Source organism: Vidua chalybeata, chromosome 21 (genome assembly GCF_026979565.1).
Source record: "Vidua chalybeata isolate OUT-0048 chromosome 21, bVidCha1 merged haplotype, whole genome shotgun sequence".
Taxonomy (NCBI): Eukaryota; Metazoa; Chordata; class Aves; order Passeriformes; family Viduidae; genus Vidua; species Vidua chalybeata.
Window position 1 is genome coordinate 6,982,510 of NC_071550.1, and position 20,967 is coordinate 7,003,476.

A 20,967-nucleotide genomic window follows, 5' to 3' on the forward strand; every position below is an offset into this window, starting at 1 on the left:
CCAATAAGAGAAGCCAGGGAAGAATTCCTCTACAGGCTTCTGATGTTCTCCAATGAAGATCCTCTGTGAGAAACATCAATCTGCAGGAGCCCATTGCCAAGCCCAGAATAACCTGAGGTACCCTAAAGAAAGCAGCCACAATTCATTCTGATTTTTCAGCTTGCGACTGCACCAAACATTAGCAGTGTCTGTTCAGTGTGGGGCATTTCTTCCCAACTAGGGAAGACGTGTTTTGGGTTATATCAGCTGGTGACAAGGAGTCCTTGAATTAAAAGATTTTAAAAGCCTGGGGAATGTGTGGTGCTGCAGTCAAAGGGAACATTCTCTCTTCTCTACATCCTCTGTAGGTAACAGAAACTCGGACCGGCCCCCTGGGCTGTAACAGCTATGACAATCTGGACTCTGTGAGTTCTGTCCTTCTGCAAAGCACTGAGAGCAAACTCCACCTGCAAGGTAGGAACCAGGAACCAGGGAGGGGGGTGGAAATGGGAGAGGAGTGCCCTTTTTCTGAGCCTTTCCCCCTCTTCTCTTTGCTGTGATTCTGCTGTGTCTGGAAGTTCCCTGCAGCTTCTGGTGGCTTCACATGAGGCTCAGCTGAGCAGAGCTAGGGCTGACCCCAATGAAGTGTCTGTCTCTGCCACTGAATTTTGATGGACTTCTGTGTATGATACACACACCAACATAAAAAAAAAAGTGACCTCTCCCATCAGTATTGAAGGAGAATTCTGCCCACGTCTCTCCATCCCTCCCAAACTGCTGATTTGTGTAAGAGGTTTGCAGATCAGCTTTCGGGACTCTCTAATGACCATAATCTTCGGGAAAAGTCACAGAGGTTTATTTGGATGCTAGAAGCCATGGCTTCAGTCCCAGATGGGAAGCTAGTCCAAAAGTCAACAGATAGAGGTCATGGCTGAATTAATAAATAAATACATGCTGGTTAGCAAGAAGTCAACTTTAGTAGAAGGAGGAAATTCACTGGGCATGTAATTCATGAAGGTTATTCCCAAGTTTTTGACAAAATAAGGAAATGTGGGATTTAATTGCTCATTTGCCCAGATGGTTTTATTTCTCAAATCCTTGTACTTGCACAAATTTTAATTTTTCAGATGAATGGGCTACATTACATCTTCTGCTTTGAGTATAATTTGGCAAGTGCTGTTTTAATCTTTGGTTTCACAGAAACTGGGTTTCATTTACCAAGTAATGTTGTGGATATAATATTATTGTTGTTATTATTTGCCTTTAAAAATAATAGGCAGGTTGTTTTCACTATGGCAGTGATTATCCAAATCACTGAGTTCTAGTTCTTACCTAATTAACAATAAGCAGTTTGAGAGGGTTTTACACTGTGATGATAGCTGCTGGTAATGAAAACCCAAGGATGACACATGAGATAAGTGGGGAAGCAGCTAAATCAGTAGGCAGCTCGGGTTATAGGCAGACAAGTGGGTAAATCAATAGATCTCTATTGGTTATCTGATCCTACAAGAGAGGAGATAAACCAAGGGAGGGGGAAGGAGGTGGAGGAAGAAGGAAAAATTAGGAGAGAGGGGATGAGGCTGTGATCTCTGATGGGAGCAGACAGAGGACCTTGGGAGTCAACCACACATGGGTTTCATGGAGCTCCATGGCTGAACCCAGAGCAGGGAGAGGCGGGAGCCAAGCCAAAGGAGACAGCGAGGGAAGGGAGGAAGGCAGGAGCTCTTCCTAATAGAACAAAGTGACCTTTAAAGCTCCACCTGAATCTTCCACCTAATCTGGAGTGTGGTTCTTGGGATAATTACCCAGGATCCTTCCTCTGCTCTGAGAGGCCTCATTACAAATTAGTCACAGGGCTGCAGCAGGTAATGGATCGTGACCAAGTCTCCTCTGATCTGATTAGCAGCCGAGCAGGAGCTGCTGACAGAAATCCATGTTCCTGCCTTTGTGTCACTCCAGCTCTGAGCCTGGCTCAATAAAAGAGCAGTTTCTCCGTGACAGGGAGGATTTCTCTGTCTGAACTTGCTGCTGCCCAGCCCTGGGACCTGGGGTTTCAAAGCTGTGCCTTTCAGGAGAGACAATGGGTGGAATGTGGCACTGATTGCCCTGCTCTGGTTGGCAAGGTGGTGATCAGCCAAAGGCTGGGCTCAGTGATCTTGGTGGTCTTTTCCAACCTAAATGATTCCATGAACCCGTGCAGGGTTTGGGCGGGTTGATTTTGGGGGAGGATGGTGCAGGGTGTCTGGTGCTGCGCTTGTGGTTACTGGGACAGAAAAGAATCACTAATTTATAAACCAGTATCCTTGTGGGCCCAGCATGCATGACATGCTCTGGGGTATATATATACCTATATATACACAATATTTATCACAGAAGTCTCCCTTCTTCCCAGCACTCCCTGAAGCAGGATCCCTGTGGTGATGCAGGGCAAAGGGAAAGGGGGATTTGTGTTCCCTGGAGAAGTGTCCTGGGCAGAAATTGGAAAATCTGACATAAAAAAAAGCAACACTTGGAAGAATTTCAGGAACTCCAAATTTCAGAGGCATGCCCTGTTGTATCAATACTGTTATTGACAGTACATATCAATATTGGAGCATAACATTATTTCAGTGAGGTATAATCCTTCTGTGCTGTTCTAAACTGTGCAACAATAAACAGGAAATGTTGCATATCAGGTTGTTTGCTACATCAAATATGGTCATATTATAATAATATACATAATGCATGTTGTATACAATACTTATATAATATTAAATATATTTCAATATTTAATATTATATTGTTATATATGTGTAAATACCCGTATATATTATACATCTACAACTACATAGAGAGATGTATTATATACCTACATAGCATATATGATAGTATAACATTAAAATTTACATTACAATTAATACTAAAGCTTTTTCCAAGACAGAAAGAACAGTAATGGCAACACAAAACGTTTCAGCTTTTCACTGCAGTGAAATGAGGGAGTATGAAAAAATACATTTAGAAAGTCAAAAGTGCTTTTGGAGTCAACATGCTCTTGCAAAATGCTTCAATGGAACTGCATTTTCAACAGAGAACTCTTCTGTGGAAAATGTTTCAAATAGCTCTAATTTAGAGCTGGGGAAATTTGCCTCTTTTAATGCAGGAAGCCTTTTATATAAAGTCTAAAGCCAAACATCTATCTCTAATAGTTTTTCTAGGTGAATTAAGGACATGTTCCCTTGTCAGATACTTCATATTCTGCCTGTAGTTATCTACGATAAACCTATACCATATCTGTGCTGCTTTTCATTTTTAAAGAGGAACTTCATGCTTTACAAAGTGGCAGAATTCCTCCTCTGATCAATAAATTACCTTCAAAACCAAGATATTTGAGTCAGCAGCAAACTTACCTTGTGCAACTGTTATCAGCTCCTGAGGCTGCTGTTGAGGATGAGCCCATTCCTTGTGCCCCCTTCTTGGATTGGGGGATTCTCCCCATGGAAACAGTCCAATATCCCAGTTTTTAAGACCAGCTTGCCCCTCTTCTTGGCTGCTGACATGAGGTTGTTTCATCAGTAGACAACAGTGAAAGATTGAAAATACATATATATCTATATCTATATCTATATATCTATATATATATATCTATCTCTATATATATCTATATATGTGGTTTTTTTGAATGTTTGCAATATCCAAAGAAATTTCTTAGAGAACAACAGAGCATTTGGGATATTTTATTAGGGTTGTGGCTGGCAGCAGGGCTTTCCCAGCTAGCACAAGCTGCTCAGTAGGGCTGTTATACTCCTTGGGATTACAGCTTTCCTGCTTTACAGGTAGCAACAGAAGCACCCAGAACAGTGTTCTCAAAAGATTGATGCCACCTGTGCTTTACTGGCAACCATAACACACTGAATTTCAGCAATATTTAGTCCCTGGGCATGGGATAGAACCACACATGAAAGAGAGGATGCCAGGACTGGGTGAGGTGGTGCTGCTGGCACAGAGCTTGTAAAATCTCTTGCTGATATCCAATCACAGAGACGCTCAAAACTAAAGCAAAAAAAATTGATATGAATCTGCCCTTGTCTGGGGATGATGAGGAATCTGTGAATATTTACGTGTGTATATATAAAAGTGCTTCTGTGGAAATAGGCACAGCTGTATTTCAGTGACACTGATTGCTTCCACAAGGAAATTCCTGGCTGGAATGTGAGTCACATGCAATCCCAGCAGCCTGTCTAAAGCCAGGGGGTTGTGTTTGGAGTGTGCACACTGCTCAGTGAGTGGCTGGATTTGGGTGTCACTTGTGCAAGCACAGCTCTGACTGTGGGCTTCTCTTCAAATGCTTCAGGCAGCTGATGGGTTCTAGCAAAACTGCTTTCCTGATGAAGTTAAGTAGTTATAAAAGTGTTCTGTTGAGTTGGTGCTAAGTGTACAGAGGTCTGATTAGTTATTTCTTACAAGATGATGTTTTCCTGGATTTTTTTTTTTTTCAGAAACCATGAGTTTTATGGGCAAAAAAAGTATCCTTGTGAAGCACTGCAGTGTTAAAACATGCTGTGTTTTGGAGATTACAGGGTATTCATGTTTCTGCATCTGCTGGAATGCACAGTGGATGTCCCTTGCAATGGGAGATGCTTTCCCTGAAACTTCAGTTGCTTTTTTCACTCTTATTCCTTCCACAGAAAAAAAAGAAAATTAAAATCTCCAAAGCCAGGATCATTTGTAGCTGGGACCAAACAGCTTGTTGTGCTTTATCCAAGTTAGAATTCAAAGAGAAACTATGGAAAACTTAAGAGCCTGAGGTAATTTGATCATATTCAAAGAGCCAGAGCAGGTTGCTCCTCCATGAAGCAGAGTGGAAAATGTATTAATGGGACTTGGACCATGAATGAAGAGTCAGTGCACATCAACAAGTCCAGCTCTGCTCTCACATGAGCTTGAAAGCTCAGTGAGTACAGCTGCCTTCAGGCTTTCTGGTCCCCTTTGTGGATCAGTTCTCCAATAGCACTGCACTTTCATCCCATCCTAAAGGAAAGTTTGGGATCCTGGCAGGTGGGGCCATCACTAATATCAGTGTGAGGATTTGACAGGGGACCATCCCTCTGTAGTGGTTGTTCCAGATAAATCATAGAATTCCAGAATGGGATTGGAAGGGACCTTAAAGCTCATCCCATTCTACTCCCTGCCATGGCAGGGACACCTCCCACTGTCCCAGGCTGCTCCAAGCCCTGTCCAGCCTGGCCTTGGACACTGCCAGGGATCCAGGGGCAGCCACTGTGCCAGGGCCTGCCCACTGTCATAGGGAAGAATTTCTTCCTAATGTCAAATCTTAATCCACTCTCTTTCAGTTTGAAATCACTCCCCCTTGTCCTATCACCACAATCCCTGGAAGAGGCTGAGCTTCAGGACTTCCCGAAGAAGCAGGAAGAAATCTGAGCTTCTTGTTGAGACACATCTCAGAAAAGACCAAAGGGACCTCAAAATAATGATCTCTGCAGGCTAGTTTTGAGGTGTTTGCAGGGATGCTGTACTGGTCAGCTCTTTGTGTGCTCCTTCCAGTCCCCAGCAGCAATGCAGAAAAGGCAGCAGGATCTATGTAGAAACAGTGTCTCTGGACTGGAAGTCCTTCCCTGTGCAAGTGTCACAAACACACTCCCAGCTGGAGGGTGCTCCAAGCTCATCCAGCCTGGAGGCAGCCAATGGGGTCAGGCAGAGGGGCAACTTGCTGCCACCAGGCACTGTGCTCACCCAGAGCAGGGGGAGAGGAAACAGTGCTCCCTGTGCCTTCCACAGCCTCCTGAGCCCCCAAACCTGCTCTTCCAGAGGGACCTCATTAAGGCTGAGGTGCTTCTCTGGATCCAAAAGCAAAAGGGTAATGGGGGTGCCAGGGTCACCACCTGCTGTTTTTCTCTTGTCTGAGGTGAACACAACCCATCAGAGATGGGCCTGGACTCCTGAAAGGGGTCACAACCCTTTTTGCCATTCCTGCACACTCTCATCCTCTGAATTATTGTCTGATTTTCATTCCACCCCAGTGAGCTGTCAGGCATGGATCTGGTCAGGCAGCGCAGCAGGAACACAAACAGATGGGTAATTGACCCGCGTGCCTTCATTACACCGCCGGTCAGCGCTGCCATCAACTCCTCTCGCTGCCCTCCAGTCCCTGGCCTTTTCCAAGTGGGGTCCCCTGAAAGGCTCGGAGTTATTGTCCCCTGCCTCGTGCACCACAGACACTGACAGGGGCTGACAGGCAGGACTGGCCAGGTAGAAGCAAACAGCTGTGAATCCTCGGGGAGATCCGCAGGGAGTCTGGAGGAGGACGGGATGGAAACCACGTACACTGTGCACAGGGCAAACACTGAAACTGTTATTGCATCCTCTGGTACCTGGGCAAGGGTGCACTTACACTGATCCTGCACAGATGGATGGATACACAAACACTTGCCGTGGAGAAAGGGACAAGGGGCTAGATCTCCCTGCTAATGTAAATCTGCCAAGCAGCACTGAAATCATCGGCACTAAATCCATTTGCACTTGTATAGGATTTGGCAAGTAGCCTTCCTAGCAGGGAGCAAGCTGTGAAGGCTCAGGTACCCAGCTCCTGTATTTATGCTGTGGGAGCTGGGCACTTAACTCTGCAAGGGACCTTTATAAATCCCCTCTCATGTTATTTTCCTTTCTTCTGTTTTGTGTTCCTTCTTATTTTCCCTTTCAGTGTGTATTTCCTTTTTTTCTGTGGAACCAAACCCATTTAGTATCTCTCAAAACGGGTCAGAGCAGCATAATGCTCATTGCTTCTGAACCAGCACTTGGTTTCAGGAGACAAAAAACAGCACACCTGGGAATTAGGGAGGCTTTGCTTTCAGGGCTTTGTACTATGCTGGGATCTGGGAATGGGATGAAAGGGTGCTGGGGAAGGGGGAGTTTCTTGTCACCCTTCTTCTGCATAGGAGATAGTCTCTGTTCTCAGCTAAATCACTACTTGCTCTGGAGGGATGCAATTTGTACCTTTTTTATTCACAACAGTTTTTAACTCTTCACATAACTTTCCCAAACTGTTAATGAAGTGGGTTTTGAAAAGAGGAACAAATAGTTGAAATTACTTTTTTATTCACTTTTTTTTTTTCCTCCCATAACCCTGTTGCTCTCTCTCCAGGTCTCCAGATCATCTTCCCTCAGTATTTACAAGAGAAGTTTGTCCAGTCTGCCTTGAGTTACATCATGTGCAATGGGGAGGGCGAGTACATCTGCAGGGACAGCCAGTGCGGCTGCCAGTGCTCCGAGGAGTTCCCGCAGTGCAACTGCCCCATCACTGACATCCAGATCATGGAGTACACCCTGGCAAACATGGCCAAGACCTGGACAGAAGCCTATAAAGATCTGGAGAATTCAGGTAACTGAGTAAAACTTGCTTTTTCAATTCGTGGCAGGTTGTATCAGGTAAACATCTTTTATTCCCTCAGTATAATGCTCTAGTTTGGCTAAAAGAGGATATTGAACCCAAACCCAGGATCTTAGTCTTGAGGGAATACTCTTTTTTTCTCTATTAAACATGCCGGCAGGAACACACACCACACATGGGATTTTGTGTACAGGGATATTTTCCATGGAAGTATATGTTTGGTTAGAAATCTGATTTTTCATACCAAACCATCTCCAAATCTCTCTTTTAATAGTTCTACAGAGAAACTTCCACAATATGAATGATGCAGAAATTGCTTTTCAGATTTGCACGAATGCTTTACTTTGCTTTGGTAGAAGCAATTCAGAAGAACACACAGGCCAGATGAGACCTCCTTTGAGGCAGGGAGAAGGAGGGAAAATGACTCTTCTGTCCTGCAGGGCAATGTCTGCTGCTGGGAACATTTCCCTTTCCCACCTTCGCCCCAGGTGAGGCTGGGGGTGTCATCAGGATTTGTTCTGTTTTGAGGCTGGTAGTGGGAGTACTTTACTATTGCATTACCCATAGTAGGTGTGTTGTACTCACAGGATACACATTCCTGAGGGCTTGAGGTAGGAAAGAGCAACACTTTCAGTGAATTCTCTCTTTTAGCAAGTGGCCTGCCTGCCCTGAAACCACACAGGCACCAAGCAGAACTTCTTCAGGAACTTGTCCTTGTGCTGACTCTCATCTTTCAGGCTTAACCAGTTACTTTCCAAGACATTTTCTTCAATGATTTTTGTCACAACTGCCCAGATCTCCATCTCAGAAAGGAAAACTCTGAGAAAAGGACCATCTAGCTCAATTCAAGACAAATCCTTCATAAGTTTTCTTTCTTTCTTCATGTTAAAAGTCACCTTAATCCCTTTAAAAGCTGAAATGCAGTAGCCTGTGATCTTTCCTCAAAGGGCTGTTGAGGATTTGCTTCATACTTCAACACATGGCCCGTGCTGGTGTTTGTGCTGCTGCACACATCCTTATGTCCCACTCATGCTGTCACCATGGTGCTCAAGCAGCCAGAGCAGCCAGGGTGGGAGTTAATGGCCCGAGGCTCATGACCACCTTGACCAGATCCCCCCAGGCACCCTGGGGAGCCACAGGGCTGGGCAGTTCCAGGAGCAGGTCACCAGCTAGCGAGGTCAGGTGTTTCCTGTGAGCTTCTATGGGTTCACAGATGGGCTGGGTAACACCAGGGCAAACCAGAAATGTGGATTTCAGGAGCTTTGGCCAGCTCAGTACTACACAAGTTGCAAGGATTACTGGCAGTGCCTGCCAGCACAGCTCTGTCACTGGTTACGTGTTAGCAGTTGTTAGTTCTGGCACAGCATCTTCACACAAGGTGCTCAAGAGCCACAGGTTGGTCTCATCAAGCCCCTTCCCTTCCCAGGGGATCTAACCCAGCTCTGAGAAGGTGGGAGCCCTGTGGAGAGGGGTGCTCCAGTCCCACATGCTGTCCTTGCTGCACTCAATCCAAGCACAGGCTGGGGTAGATAATTATATTCAGGCTCCCTCCCCTTGAGATTTGAATGGGGGAAAGTGTTTTTCATTTGCCATGTTAAAGTGACATATTGCAACGCAATTTCTGCCATATTCCACCCAGGGCTGGAGGCTTTTCAGGGCTAGATGGAGTGATTATCTTTATGTCTAAAGCTGCTGCATCTGATTCATCACTTTGATGCATCATGCGTGAACTGATCCTTTGAGATGGAAGTTGCTATCACAAAAGACTGCAATATTAGTGTTTTGCTTCTTTGTTTTAATAAATATTCCCAATAACTAGAGGATTTTCTTCATTATGAGCAGCAGAGGAGAAATCTCTGATGACATCTGAAGGCTTTTCCAATAAAGTGGACTGAAAGGCACAGGAGTGCTCTGAAAGCAAATACCATTTTGCACAGGAAGCCACTGAAAGCCCAAAACATTTGTATTCTGCTTCTGGTCTGTGTTGGATCCTCTGTTAATTTGAAAAAATCGTGCAGGGCAAATCAAGAGTTGCTGAGATTTGGAATAGTATCTTCAAAGTCAAGGAGGCTGCAGTGAACTGAAGCTGCTTTGAATCAGCTCAGGAGTTTCTTTAGCCCTGTGCTTCACTGCTTGTGGGTAAATTGAGAAAAATAATGCTGCCTTATTCTTGGCATTTTCAAATGGCTGATCAAAAAATTCAGTGATTGTAGATTAAAGAAATTGCCAACTATTAATTAAGTCATTTGGTGGAGTTAATTTGTTTGTTTATCAAGACTATTGCTTTCTGATGTAAATGGGACTTTTTAATTTTTTTAACACTGGCAAAAGGAATATTTCATCTGTGAAAGAGATGTCTGACCTGTCAATTCCCTATGGTACCACTTGTGATGCTGAGTCACTGCCATGGGACTGCCTTAGGGATGGGTGACTCAGCAGACAGAGGGGCCAAGCTGCGTCACGGGAGGTGTAGCTCCAGCCATCAGCAAGGTTTGCTGTGCAGAGGAATAAAATAACAACAAATGCAAACAGACTTGTTCATTAATTGGAAATTCTCAGGGTTAAGTATGAACTATTCCCAGAAACAGGGAATATCCCCATCCATACTATTGGTTTCCAGGGAGAGTTATAAATAAATATAAATAATGAAGAAACTATGTTGGTTTTAAAGTACTTTTCTTTTTCTTCATCACCCTAATTTTAAACAACCCCATCCAGCTTTTATTTTGCCAGATTTGCTGCTCATTTGTTTTTCCCCCAGCGTTGCACTGCGGTAGCAAAATGTGCACACTGCACCGAAATTCCTGCCTCGCCCGTCTCGATGAAAAATGTACCACATTCATCATCAGAGGGAAAAGAGCCTGGGCTCCTGCACAAAAAGGCTTTTGAGGAAATTGATTTATAAGGGGCGGGAAGCAAATGCAAGGCTTTTACTGCTGAAAGGTACCCGGAGTAATCAGCATGGTCAACAGAAGCATTTATACCTGATGGTGGTTTCAGAGGCCCACAGAAAAGCACACAGTCAGGTTTGGGGAGAAGAAGGGCACGGGCAGCAGCATTAAAAACAGAGTGAAAACCTGAGAGCTGACGAAAAAAAAAATCTCTTGGTTATCTTTGGGGGAGAAAGGAGACAAGCAGATGTCCCATGGATGTTGGTAGTGCAGTGGTGATGATTATTTTTATGAGGAGCTCAGTTACACGGTGTGATGAGTAGGATGTGAACATCCATTTACCATCCATGTCAGGATGGGACTGACTAATGTACAGATATCCTTTGTTAGGCAGTTAAGCATGAACTGCAAGTTGATGAATAATAGGAAATCTGTTATGCAAATATCTTTAACTTTGTACTATAGGATTTAAATTATCTGATTTTTTCCCACTAATTCTATGGATTATTTCTTTTTTATTTGAAAAGATGTCAGCCTTTACAAGCCCTCCTTTTCCTTCTAAAAATAGGATGAAGGAATTAAAAGAAAAAGATTGGGAAAGGATCAGAAATAATGTAGAAAATGTAGAGGAAAAGATGGCTATACTTCTTGTTGGCTTGTTTGGGAAGTTTATGGCAGGGTCCTAGTCCAGCCTCTCTCTAGAAGCAGGACCACAGCCAGCAGTAGGTCAGGTCAGCCTTGGTTTTGTCTAGCAGAGTCTAAAATGAGAGATTTTATACATCTCTGATCATGTTCCAGCACTGCATTACCTCCAAGAGATGGAGTTTTTCAGTAAATCATTTTAATTTCTCAAGCTGCAAAATGTGTTTTGCTCCTTGTTATAGCAACTGTCTCTCAAAAGAGGAGTTTTGTTCATATCTGGGAGTATCTTTTGTTGTAATTAAATATCCCTTGGCCTCCTCTTTACCACATGAGGCCAGTGCAGCTCCCCACACCTGACTTTGCAGAAGCTGTGCTCCGAGCACCTTGGTGTCCCTCAGCTCTGCCCTCCCAGTGTCTGTTCATCCCTTTTCAGTGAGTGCCCCAGGTGTAGCAGTGCCAAGAAAAGGTGAATATCCACTTCCCCCACCAGGATTCAGCCCAGTATGTTTTTTTCCAGTGAGAACAGGATGTTGACCCACCTCAGCCCCCAGGGCCTTCCTCAGCTGATTGTGCCCAAGGCTGTGCTGACACATGGGGTTTTTCTCTCCTGGTACAAAACATTGTTCTTGTCGTTATTGCATTTTATGGAGTTCTTATTGTCCCACTCATTGCATTTCTCAAGGTCTCACTGTGTCAAATATGGTTTTCTAGCATCAAAAATTGAGTTATTTTCCCCTGAGAAAGTTGGAACCATCTGGTTTTTCCTCATCTGAGGATGTCCCAGCCTGGTAATCAGAGTCTGAGCAAACCACCCTTCTCAGGTAGGAAGGAGGGGCTGATCATAAACAGAAACAGTACCAGAATTTCTGATTGTGATGAAAAAAACCTCAAAGAAACCCTGCATAACGGTGGGGTTTTTTCATTATCAAACAAAATAAAATGGAAATGAAGTGATCAAAAAACAACAAACACATCGAACAGCAACACTGAAAAATATATTTTTCGATCAATTGGATTTGTTCTCTTTGGTTAAAATTGATACCTTTTGTTCTCACCCAAGCCCTGCAAACTATTTTATTTTACTTTCCTCATTACAAAATGCAACTCATTTAACTTCAAATGGAGTTAAATGAGAGGTAAGAATCAGAATGCTCTTTTTAAAAAATGCAAAAGCAGGACATTTTAACAGCATCCAAACCTTTCCTCTGGAGAATTTTTAAAGCTTTGTTTTTCCCCCCTTTTTTTTTTTAATTACACAGCAAAATGCTTTGCCTTCAACAACAAACAGCATTTCAGGACCAGCTGAAAAACAATTTAAATGAGAGCTTTTTAAGTGAAAATGATTACAACTCCCAGCTTTTTGTTTATAACCCTTAGACTATAACCTCATGTTCCAGGGAATTTCTGGTTTGGTTTTTTTTCCCCCACTGTGTACATTTTAACTGGGTTGTTTCACCTTGATATTCACTATAGGGTTTTTTTTTCCTATATGGGAGCAGCAACAGCCATGGAATGAGTGGCTTCCTGGGACAGAGGGACAGAGCAGTGAGTTAATGGACATCACCTTCCCCTGGCAGAGCTGATGGCCTCGTCATCACTGCTCTTTCTCCACCCTGCTAATAAAAAGCTTTGTTACAGCTCGGAAACCTCCGTATTTCTCCCCATTTTGTCGCCCTGTTCTTTTAAATGTTTTCTATGCCTTCTGATGTTTACATATTTCTACTGCAATTTCTCACACATGTTCATGTAAATAACGATTGTTTTGCATTCTTCTTTGTGGGAGGGGAGAATTGATGGACTGTTGGTTTGACCAGCGTGGTTGGAGAGGTGGCAATTTCACCCTCCAATCCACTGCCACTTTTGGCATTCTATATTGTGAGGTCAGAAATAAAACTTCCTCTTTTCCTTCTTTTGCATCTTGAGTGAAAGCGTGAGGTATTTCGTGCCGTAGTGCGACACCATTTCTTGTGTGTGTTCCAGATGAGTTTAAATCCTTCATGAAAAGGCTACCTAGCAACCACTTCCTGACCATTGGGAGCATCCACCAGCACTGGGGGAACGACTGGGACCTGCAGAACCGCTACAAGCTGCTGCAGAGCTCTCTGGAAGCCCAGCGCCAGAAGATCCAGCGCACTGCCCGCAAACTCTTTGGCCTCAGTGTCCGGTGTCGGCACAATCCTAACCACCAGCTGCCTAGGGAAAGGTACCTCCACCCTTCCTCGGGCATGGGGCAGCTGGGCTGAGGGGCTGGTGGAGCTGAGCTTGGGTTTGAGTCTAATCCCAGCAGGCTGTGTTCGGACATAGGGGGTGTTGGCAAAATGTGTTTGGGGGAAACGGTAAAATCTGGGAGTGGGTTGAAATTCCTGGAGGTGTAGGGAACTTTTGTCACATTCCTATCCCTTCTGTGTGGTTTTACCTACCCAAGGGAAGGGCATCACCTATTCTTTAAGTTCTGCAAGAATATGTTTAGTCTGTTCTGCAGACTAAGCTGCTTTTTTGTGGTTTTCCCTCAAGATCGACAGCTGAGCTTTCAGCCTCCACTTGATGTTAAAAGAGACATGTGGAGCACAAGGTGCTGCAGCCCATTTTTGGATTGTGCTCCTCAATATCTCCAGAGTGAAAGGAGAAGCTTTAGTTTCACTTGGAATACATCACATTTTTGCTGTGAAATGCAGTGTGAACCTGTAAAACCTCACTGAGCAGAAGCCTTGCAAGGTTATTACAGGTGGAGAGAGCAAATTTTCCATTACTGCTACAGCAATTATTGATATCTAATAATCCCCTCCTGCTGGCTCCTTTCAGCCCTAACCTGTAGCTGAGCTTGCTTAAAGTAATTTTTGGAGACTTGCATTTCTGAATTTTCATAAACACCTCTTGCTGTGTCTTTCTACATTGTCTGGACTGAAGCAATACGGAAAATCTTGGGGAAAAAAAAATTAGTCTGAGTGCCTTTTCTTCCATGCTTCTCTTGCAAGGGTCAGGCCAAGTTAATATTTGAAGAGAAACTGTTTGTCCACTTCCTTCATTGACTAAATATTCTGTTTCAAGACAAAATTGACAGATACACTGCTGTCTACGGCTCTCATCCATCTCCCTGGCTGCTGAACACGCTGACTTCATTTCATCACTGTGCAGCTCAGAAAAGTCTTCCAGGGCTTAACACCTCTTTAATTACAAAGAAATCTCATGTTTCTAGACAAAAAAATGATGGACTTACTAGGGATGAGGAGAAATATCTATTAAATGTAAGAGATTATGAAATAAAGTCTTTGGAGAGCTTCCTAAACCTGGCCCATCCCTGCCAAGTGGCTGAGCTGTTCTGACCAGGCTGAGTGCTGGACGAGCCACAGGCATGTCCAAGGTGGATTTTTTAGTTGTTTTTGAATTTTTAACAACAACAACAGCAACAACAACAAAGTGAAGCAGCAGCGAGGAAATCTCCATCCAACTGTGTTACTCCAAAAGATTCAGACAAATATGTCTTCAGCATTTATCATCTATTTTAAAAATCCAGCCAAGCAGAAAGGGAGCCTCCAACTACTACAATGAAATCTGGGGGAAGGAGGGTGGAATGGATGATGGCAGATGGGTTTTTAACTGACTGATGTGCTTGATTTGTTTAAGTCAACATCAGCAGGCATATTATAATTTCTTTTCTTGTTTGTCATTCTGCATCTGCAGCTAGGCAGGGGAGCAGTGTGGTAGGAGCTCTGTAGTGGAAGAGGTGCAACCCATCTTTCTCCTCACAGAGCTGGGAAATACTCTCATTTTCTAATTGTTGCTGTACAGAATGACAGAGGCTTATCAAGCATGCCAGTGGCTTTGAAAGGATGCCATGGTTCTATTAAGAGCAAGCCTCTCTCTCTTTAATACACATAATTGTAAGCCTGCATTATACATTCAAAGGCAATGCAAAAAAAAAGAAATCAGATTGCTGTTGATTGTGCTCAGGGAAAGGAAGAGGTGGTGTTTCCAAAAGGAAGATAAGAAAGGAAGAGTAGGGATTCTGGTAATTAGGTTGATTCTCCATGACCCTTTGCAATGGCTAAGGAGACAGAAATATCTATATATCTATATATTTATATATCTATATATTTATATATCCATTTCTCTATAGATCTATATTTTATCTATAGAAATATAGATAAATATAGATACATCAGTATATAAATATATAGGTATAGACATATAGACATATAGATACCAATATATTTCGTCTGTACTTCTTTTGTCAAAACCCAGGAAAGTTTACAGGTTTAAAACAGAGGCAAGTCTGTTGGTTTAAAAAGGAGACCACTCCTCAGTTAATAAAACTTTGATGTCAAATGATCACCTGTAGTTTTATTTTAAAGCACTGGATGTAAAATAGAAATAACATCCAATAGAGTGAGGGGTTATACATGTTCTGGCCTGCAGCCAAAATACATCTCACAGCTGCTGAGAAAAAAATAGCATTTTTTACTCCACTGTTCCATACAGAAAACCAAAAGTACCCCCAGAGCAGCTAGCACTGGTTGGAAAGTGAAAGGTGAGTTTACAAAGGAAATTATTTAAGTCCCTGCCTTTTTTCCTGCAAATAAAAACCAAAAAATTGTCTGGCTCCCTGTTCCCAGCATTGCCAGGGAGCCACATGTCCAGTGAGCAACAGTCAGAAAATACTGCAAAGTAATTCTCACTCAGAGCTTGGCCTGCAGGTCGTATTTATTTTCACTTTAGAATCATGGGATCATTGAGGTTGGAAAAGACCTCCAAGATCAGTGAGTCCAACCTGTGCTTGATCCCCATCTTGTCACCCTGACCAGAGCAGTGAGTGCCACATCCAGGCGTTCCTTGGACATCTCCAGGGCTGGGGATTCCCACCACCTCCCTAGGAATATTTTAAATGAAGATCAGTGGCTACTCTGGTACTGGTTTCCAGCTGTTCAACAGTGGATCTTTCCAGCATCCTCCTGTTCTGACACCTCTTAGGTACAATGCCATGAGCCTGAGACATCAGAGGGGTGTGTTTTGAAATGTTACCTCCTGTCAGCTGAAGGACTTTGGCTGGTCCTGTGTATATTCTTAACCTGTCTCAGTTGCAAGAAAAAATGGGGTGATTTATACCACTTGACTTCTCTCTCACTCTCTCACACTTCCCTTTGTCGTGTTTGTAGCTGATGCCCAGCTCTGCCCTGGATTCTGCATTTTTATTTAATTGCATCCTTTACTGCTGCCATCAGCAGATGGTGGGTAGTCTCCTGTTTCATTTTCTTCTTGTTTTTTTTTAGTCCTACTTGTGTCTTTGCTGAAAGCTAAGACACACACACACACACACACATATCAACAACAAACAACCTCCCATCCATCCTCCACAAAGTCTGTCTGGGGAACAGGAAATTTACTGGTGTCCATTGCAAGACAACAGCTGAGGTTTCTTTCCCATTTTGTTCTGCTTGCTGTTAGCATAAAGAAGGACAGAACTATACAGTGATTTTTTTTCCTAAGACAGACCACACCCAAAATGGACAGAATGTGGTCACCTGACTCTAATTTACACTGCGTCCCCTGCTATGGCCTGGCAGTCCTTGGCCCAGCAGCTCAGGGGCATTATCAACACCTAAAACCTGTGTAAAACATCAGTCCAGCACTGCACAAATACAGGTGCATTTGACTGGCTTTCCAAACAGGAAACACAAAGCTTCAGATGGGTGAAAATATATTTGTATTGCTGAGAAGTGAGCAAAAATTCACCTGTGAGCAGAAGGCAGCCTCAGTCCCTGGGATGGTTTGGAAATGCTTGTTGCTGTCAGCTTGTGGCTGTGTTTCACAGCCACACTGTGCAGTGCTATCCCCTCACCTCCGAGGCAGAGCTGTCCCAGGAAATGTCCCTGTGCACATTTTTGAGGGACCAGGGCTGTCACTGTCTCCCTCTACAGCAGATATTTATGGAGGTCACTGCCTTGCTCCCAAGCTCCCCGGCCAACCTTGTCCTTCCCACCAGCAGAAGAGCTCCTCTTGGCTGGGAATAGGGGAAGGAGACCCTGGCAGCCCTGTACCACATGAAGAATGGGAAAATTGTCTGTTCCCACATCCAACACTTCAGAATTTTTCTTCTAATGCCCTCCCTTTTTTCCTCACCCTGTTTTTCCCTTCTTTTTACTCCTTTTCTCCCTGCTTTTCATTCCTGCCTGTTCTCTTTCAGTTGTTGCTATTGCAGTTTTTCCCTTTCTCCACCCTTTACTCCTGCCCATTTTGTTTCTCTCTTATTTTTCCTTTTACCTGCACATTTTCCTCTCTTTCTTTCCCAACCTTTCTGCTTCTGCTCCTTGATTATTTCTTTCCTTCCAGTGCTTTCCTCTGTTTTACACTCTCATCCCTCCACTCGCTCCCTCCCCCTAATCATCTTGCTGTTCTTTGCTGCTGTATCATTTAATGCCTTCTTTGATACAGCCTACAGCTTAATGATTATTCGGAGGTCAGGCGATGCAGGTGCCATGAATTTCACTAATCCAGCTCTGAGAGCCTCTGTCCATAATCACTCCTCCTGTTCTACAGGGGCTGAATCCTAATTTGTCGTTAGCCAGTCCTCTCACTGCAGCACTACCAAGAACTTTTTGCCCAGAGGAGACAATGAAGTATTCATTAGCCAGGGGGGAGGTGGAGGGGAGGGAGCAGCGGCTGCACAGAGGGTTCTGCTGAGGGCTGCTGAGAAAGGAGTCGCTGTACCCAGCTTTCCTGGGGCAGTGGGAAGGGGGAAAAGGGGGAAACAAGGCAACGTGGCAAGTGGGCTGTGCAAAAAGTGAACATGGGTTGCGGTGTTATTTTCTAGGAGTTGTTCCAGGGCTGCAGGATGTGGAGTTGAAAGTGCTGATCCAGCAGCTGTGAGAGTGGTGGGGCTCAGGGGCGGGTGAGTGGGGCTGATTTTAAGGGAGAGACTCCAAGAGGTAGTTAATTAGCAGAGGTCTTTTGGGGTTTTTTTAAGGAGGAATAGTTTTAACAGCTTTGTCTCTGTGCATCCTGGCTTCCACCCTCTTTTCTACTGTTCAGAGCTCTGCACCATAAGCAGAGGTTGCTGCTTGCTTTACCTTGTCCTGTTATGGGTCTGTTTTTTAGAGGGTGGGGCCAATTGCCAATGACCTGAAGAGCAGTTTTCACCTGCTGGCCTGGGAGTTCTGCTGCTCTTGTGGTGTCTGATAGCCCCACAGCCTCTGGCATGGCTTTATCAGCTCCATTCCCATGTCACTGTGGCCCTGCTGGCATCCTTGGTAGCACACAGTGCCTGTCTCAGCGCCTAGTGCAGAGTGAAGAGAGAGAGCTCAGGTGAGCACTCCTGACTGGTAGCAATTTCTTAGAAGGCTTTTGCTCATCACCAAAGGAGTAAACAGCAGATGAAAGATTCAGTCTAGAAATAGACTGGAATAGCTCCCAGATGCCATGGCAGGGCATCGATGTTCCAAGAGCTCTGCCTCAGATATAGCCCTGAAAACACTGTGGCTCCAGCAAGATGCCAACACTGAGTCCCTGTGAGGCCTTACAGTGCTAATTCTTCCTTCTCCTCACCTGCAGGACGATACAGGAATGGCTTACCCGAGTCCAGTCCCTGCTGTACTGCAACGAGAACGGGTTCTGGGGGACGTTTCTGGAAAGCCAACGGAGCTGCGTTTGCCACGGTGGCACCAGTCTGTGCCAGCGTCCCATCCCCTGCATCATTGGGGGCAACAACAGCTGTGCCATGTGCAGCCTCGCCAACATCTCCCTCTGCGGCTCCTGCAACAAGGGCTATAAGCTTTACCGAGGCCGCTGCGAGCCCCAGAACGTGGACTCGGAGCGGAGCGAGCAGTTCATCAGCTTTGAGACGGACTTGGACTTCCAGGACCTGGAGCTGAAGTACCTGCTGCAGAAGATGGACTCCCGCCTGTACGTGCACACCACTTTCATCAGCAACGAGATCCGCCTGGACACCTTCTTCGACCCGCGGTGGCGCAAGCGCATGTCCCTCACCTTGAAGAGCAACAAGAACCGGATGGACTTCATCCACATGGTGATCGGGATCTCCATGCGCATCTGCCAGATGCGCAACAGCAGCCTAGACCCCATGTTCTTTGTCTACGTCAACCCGTTCAGCGGGAGCCACTCGGAGGGCTGGAACATGCCTTTCGGGGAGTACGGCTACCCGCGCTGGGAGAAAATCCGCCTCCAAAACAGCCAGTGCTACAACTGGACCCTGCTGCTGGGCAACCGGTGGAAAACCTTTTTTGAGACCGTCCACATCTACCTACGCAGCCGGACTCGGCTGCCCTCCCTCCTGCGCAACGAGACTGGCCAAGGGCCCGTGGACCTGTCCGACCCCACCAAGCGCCAGTTCTACATCAAGATCTCAGACGTGCAGGTCTACGGCTACAGCCTGCGCTTCAACGCGGACCTCCTGCGCAGCGCGGTGCAGCAGGTCAACCAGTCCTACACGCAGGGCGGGCAGTTCTACTCCTCCTCCTCCGTCATGCTCTTGCTGCTGGATATTCGGGACCGAATCAACCGCCTGGCGCCTCCGGTGGCCCCGGGGAAGCCCCAGCTGGATCTGTTCTCTTGTATGCTCAAGCACCGCCTGAAGCTCACCAACAGCGAGATCATCCGAGTGAACCACGCCCTGGACCTGTACAACACCGAGATCCTCAAACAGTCCGACCAGATGACAGCCAAACTCTGCTAACCCTGGACTTAGCAATGGACACTTTGGTGATTGATCCTTTTGCTGTATAAAAAAAAAAAATAAATAAAACAAACAAAAAAAAAAACCCAAAAAAAAAGAAAAAATAGAAAGAGAAAAAAAAGTAAAAAGGAAGAAGTAAAAGTGGGGGGAAAGGAAAGAAAAAAGAAAAGGGGAAAAATAAGATTTGTAAAATGTAATTAATATACAAAAGAGGAAAACAAAAAGAGGAAATTCTTCATTTGTTGAAAACTAAACCCGTTCTAGCAGCTGTATAAGACTGTCAGGCATGTTTGTTATTTCTATAATCCGTCATAAAGGGTAACACCGTACTCTCTCTTGACCTTGGGGGTGTTGCTTGCAAGTCCTTAGGGGCAGCAGAGGAAATAAAGGGAGGAGCAGAGAGAGGGGCAAACTTCTGTACTGAACTGTCAAGTTTTCTGCTATGCAGGTGCCAAGACAAAGAGACATACAAAAAAAAAAAAAAAAAAATCAAAGAAAAAAAACGAAAAAAAAAGAGTTATATGTAAATGTAAAAGAGCTACCATTATTCCTATAGTGGGAGTAAATGGTTAAAGATAAAAGATATTTCTTCTGTTGAGATTTATGCCACCTTTATGTTGAGTTATTCCTGCAGCCTGTGCTGAGCTTTGCTGGAGGACAGGAGGGGATGGCAGCCCTTGGGGAGTAAAACTGACGCCTCCTTGGCGAGACCACACAGAAAAGGTGGAGGGTGGTCCAGGGCTCAGGTGTCCTTGCTTTGGGATTTCCATCTTGGAAGATGTTTCACCAGAGGCAGATGCTCAGCAGATGCTGGAAAATGGGATGTGTTGGGTTGTTTAGCTTGACCTGCAGTTTGTGCCCTGCCCTGGGCTGGTGCTGCCTTCAGTGGTGCCCGAGGATCAGCACCTGTAAATCTTCACTCACTCATCTTTCAGGCCTTTCTAGATAGTCCCTAAAGCAGAGAAAGCCAGAATCATAAAGGCAAAGCTGAGTTTGTCCTTCTGCCTCAGGTGCTGGGCTTTCCAGTAGCACTGGGTAACCCTCATCACCACAAAAAGCACAATGCAAGGGAATACATTTCCAAGGAAGCCTGGAGACATTGAAGGGTACATAGGTCATTTCTGTTCACTGGGAAAGGAAAAAATCCTTTTTACTTTCTTATGTTTCTGTGGCTGTGAATAATATCCTTGTCTCACTTACACTTTGTCCACAAAAAAAAAAAAAAAAAAAACAGCAAATATATGGGAACATTTTATTAAAATATATGCAAAATTAGTAAAAGGGAGGGGTGGGAGGGAAGAGCACAACAACCAAACCTATCCTGAGTTTGCAAGGATAAAGCCAAATTAAAAAGAATTGAGTTATCAAAAACATACTAAAATAAC

At 44.6% G+C, this 20,967-nt stretch overlaps 1 protein-coding gene across 1 annotated transcript in view; it reads left to right on the top strand.

Annotated features, from left to right (window-relative positions):
- Window positions 1–20,186, top strand: part of BRINP1 (BMP/retinoic acid inducible neural specific 1) — an 88,968-nt gene extending 68,782 nt beyond the window's left edge. Inside the window, exons 5-8 of the mRNA XM_053962380.1 lie at window positions 348–453; window positions 7,118–7,354; window positions 12,877–13,099; window positions 18,442–20,186. Of these exons, the coding sequence (XP_053818355.1) occupies window positions 348–453; window positions 7,118–7,354; window positions 12,877–13,099; window positions 18,442–19,582 (1,707 nt within the window). The 3' untranslated portion in view covers window positions 19,583–20,186. The remainder of the gene's footprint in view (window positions 1–347; window positions 454–7,117; window positions 7,355–12,876; window positions 13,100–18,441) is intronic.
- The last annotated feature ends 781 nt before the right edge of the window (window positions 20,187–20,967 follow it).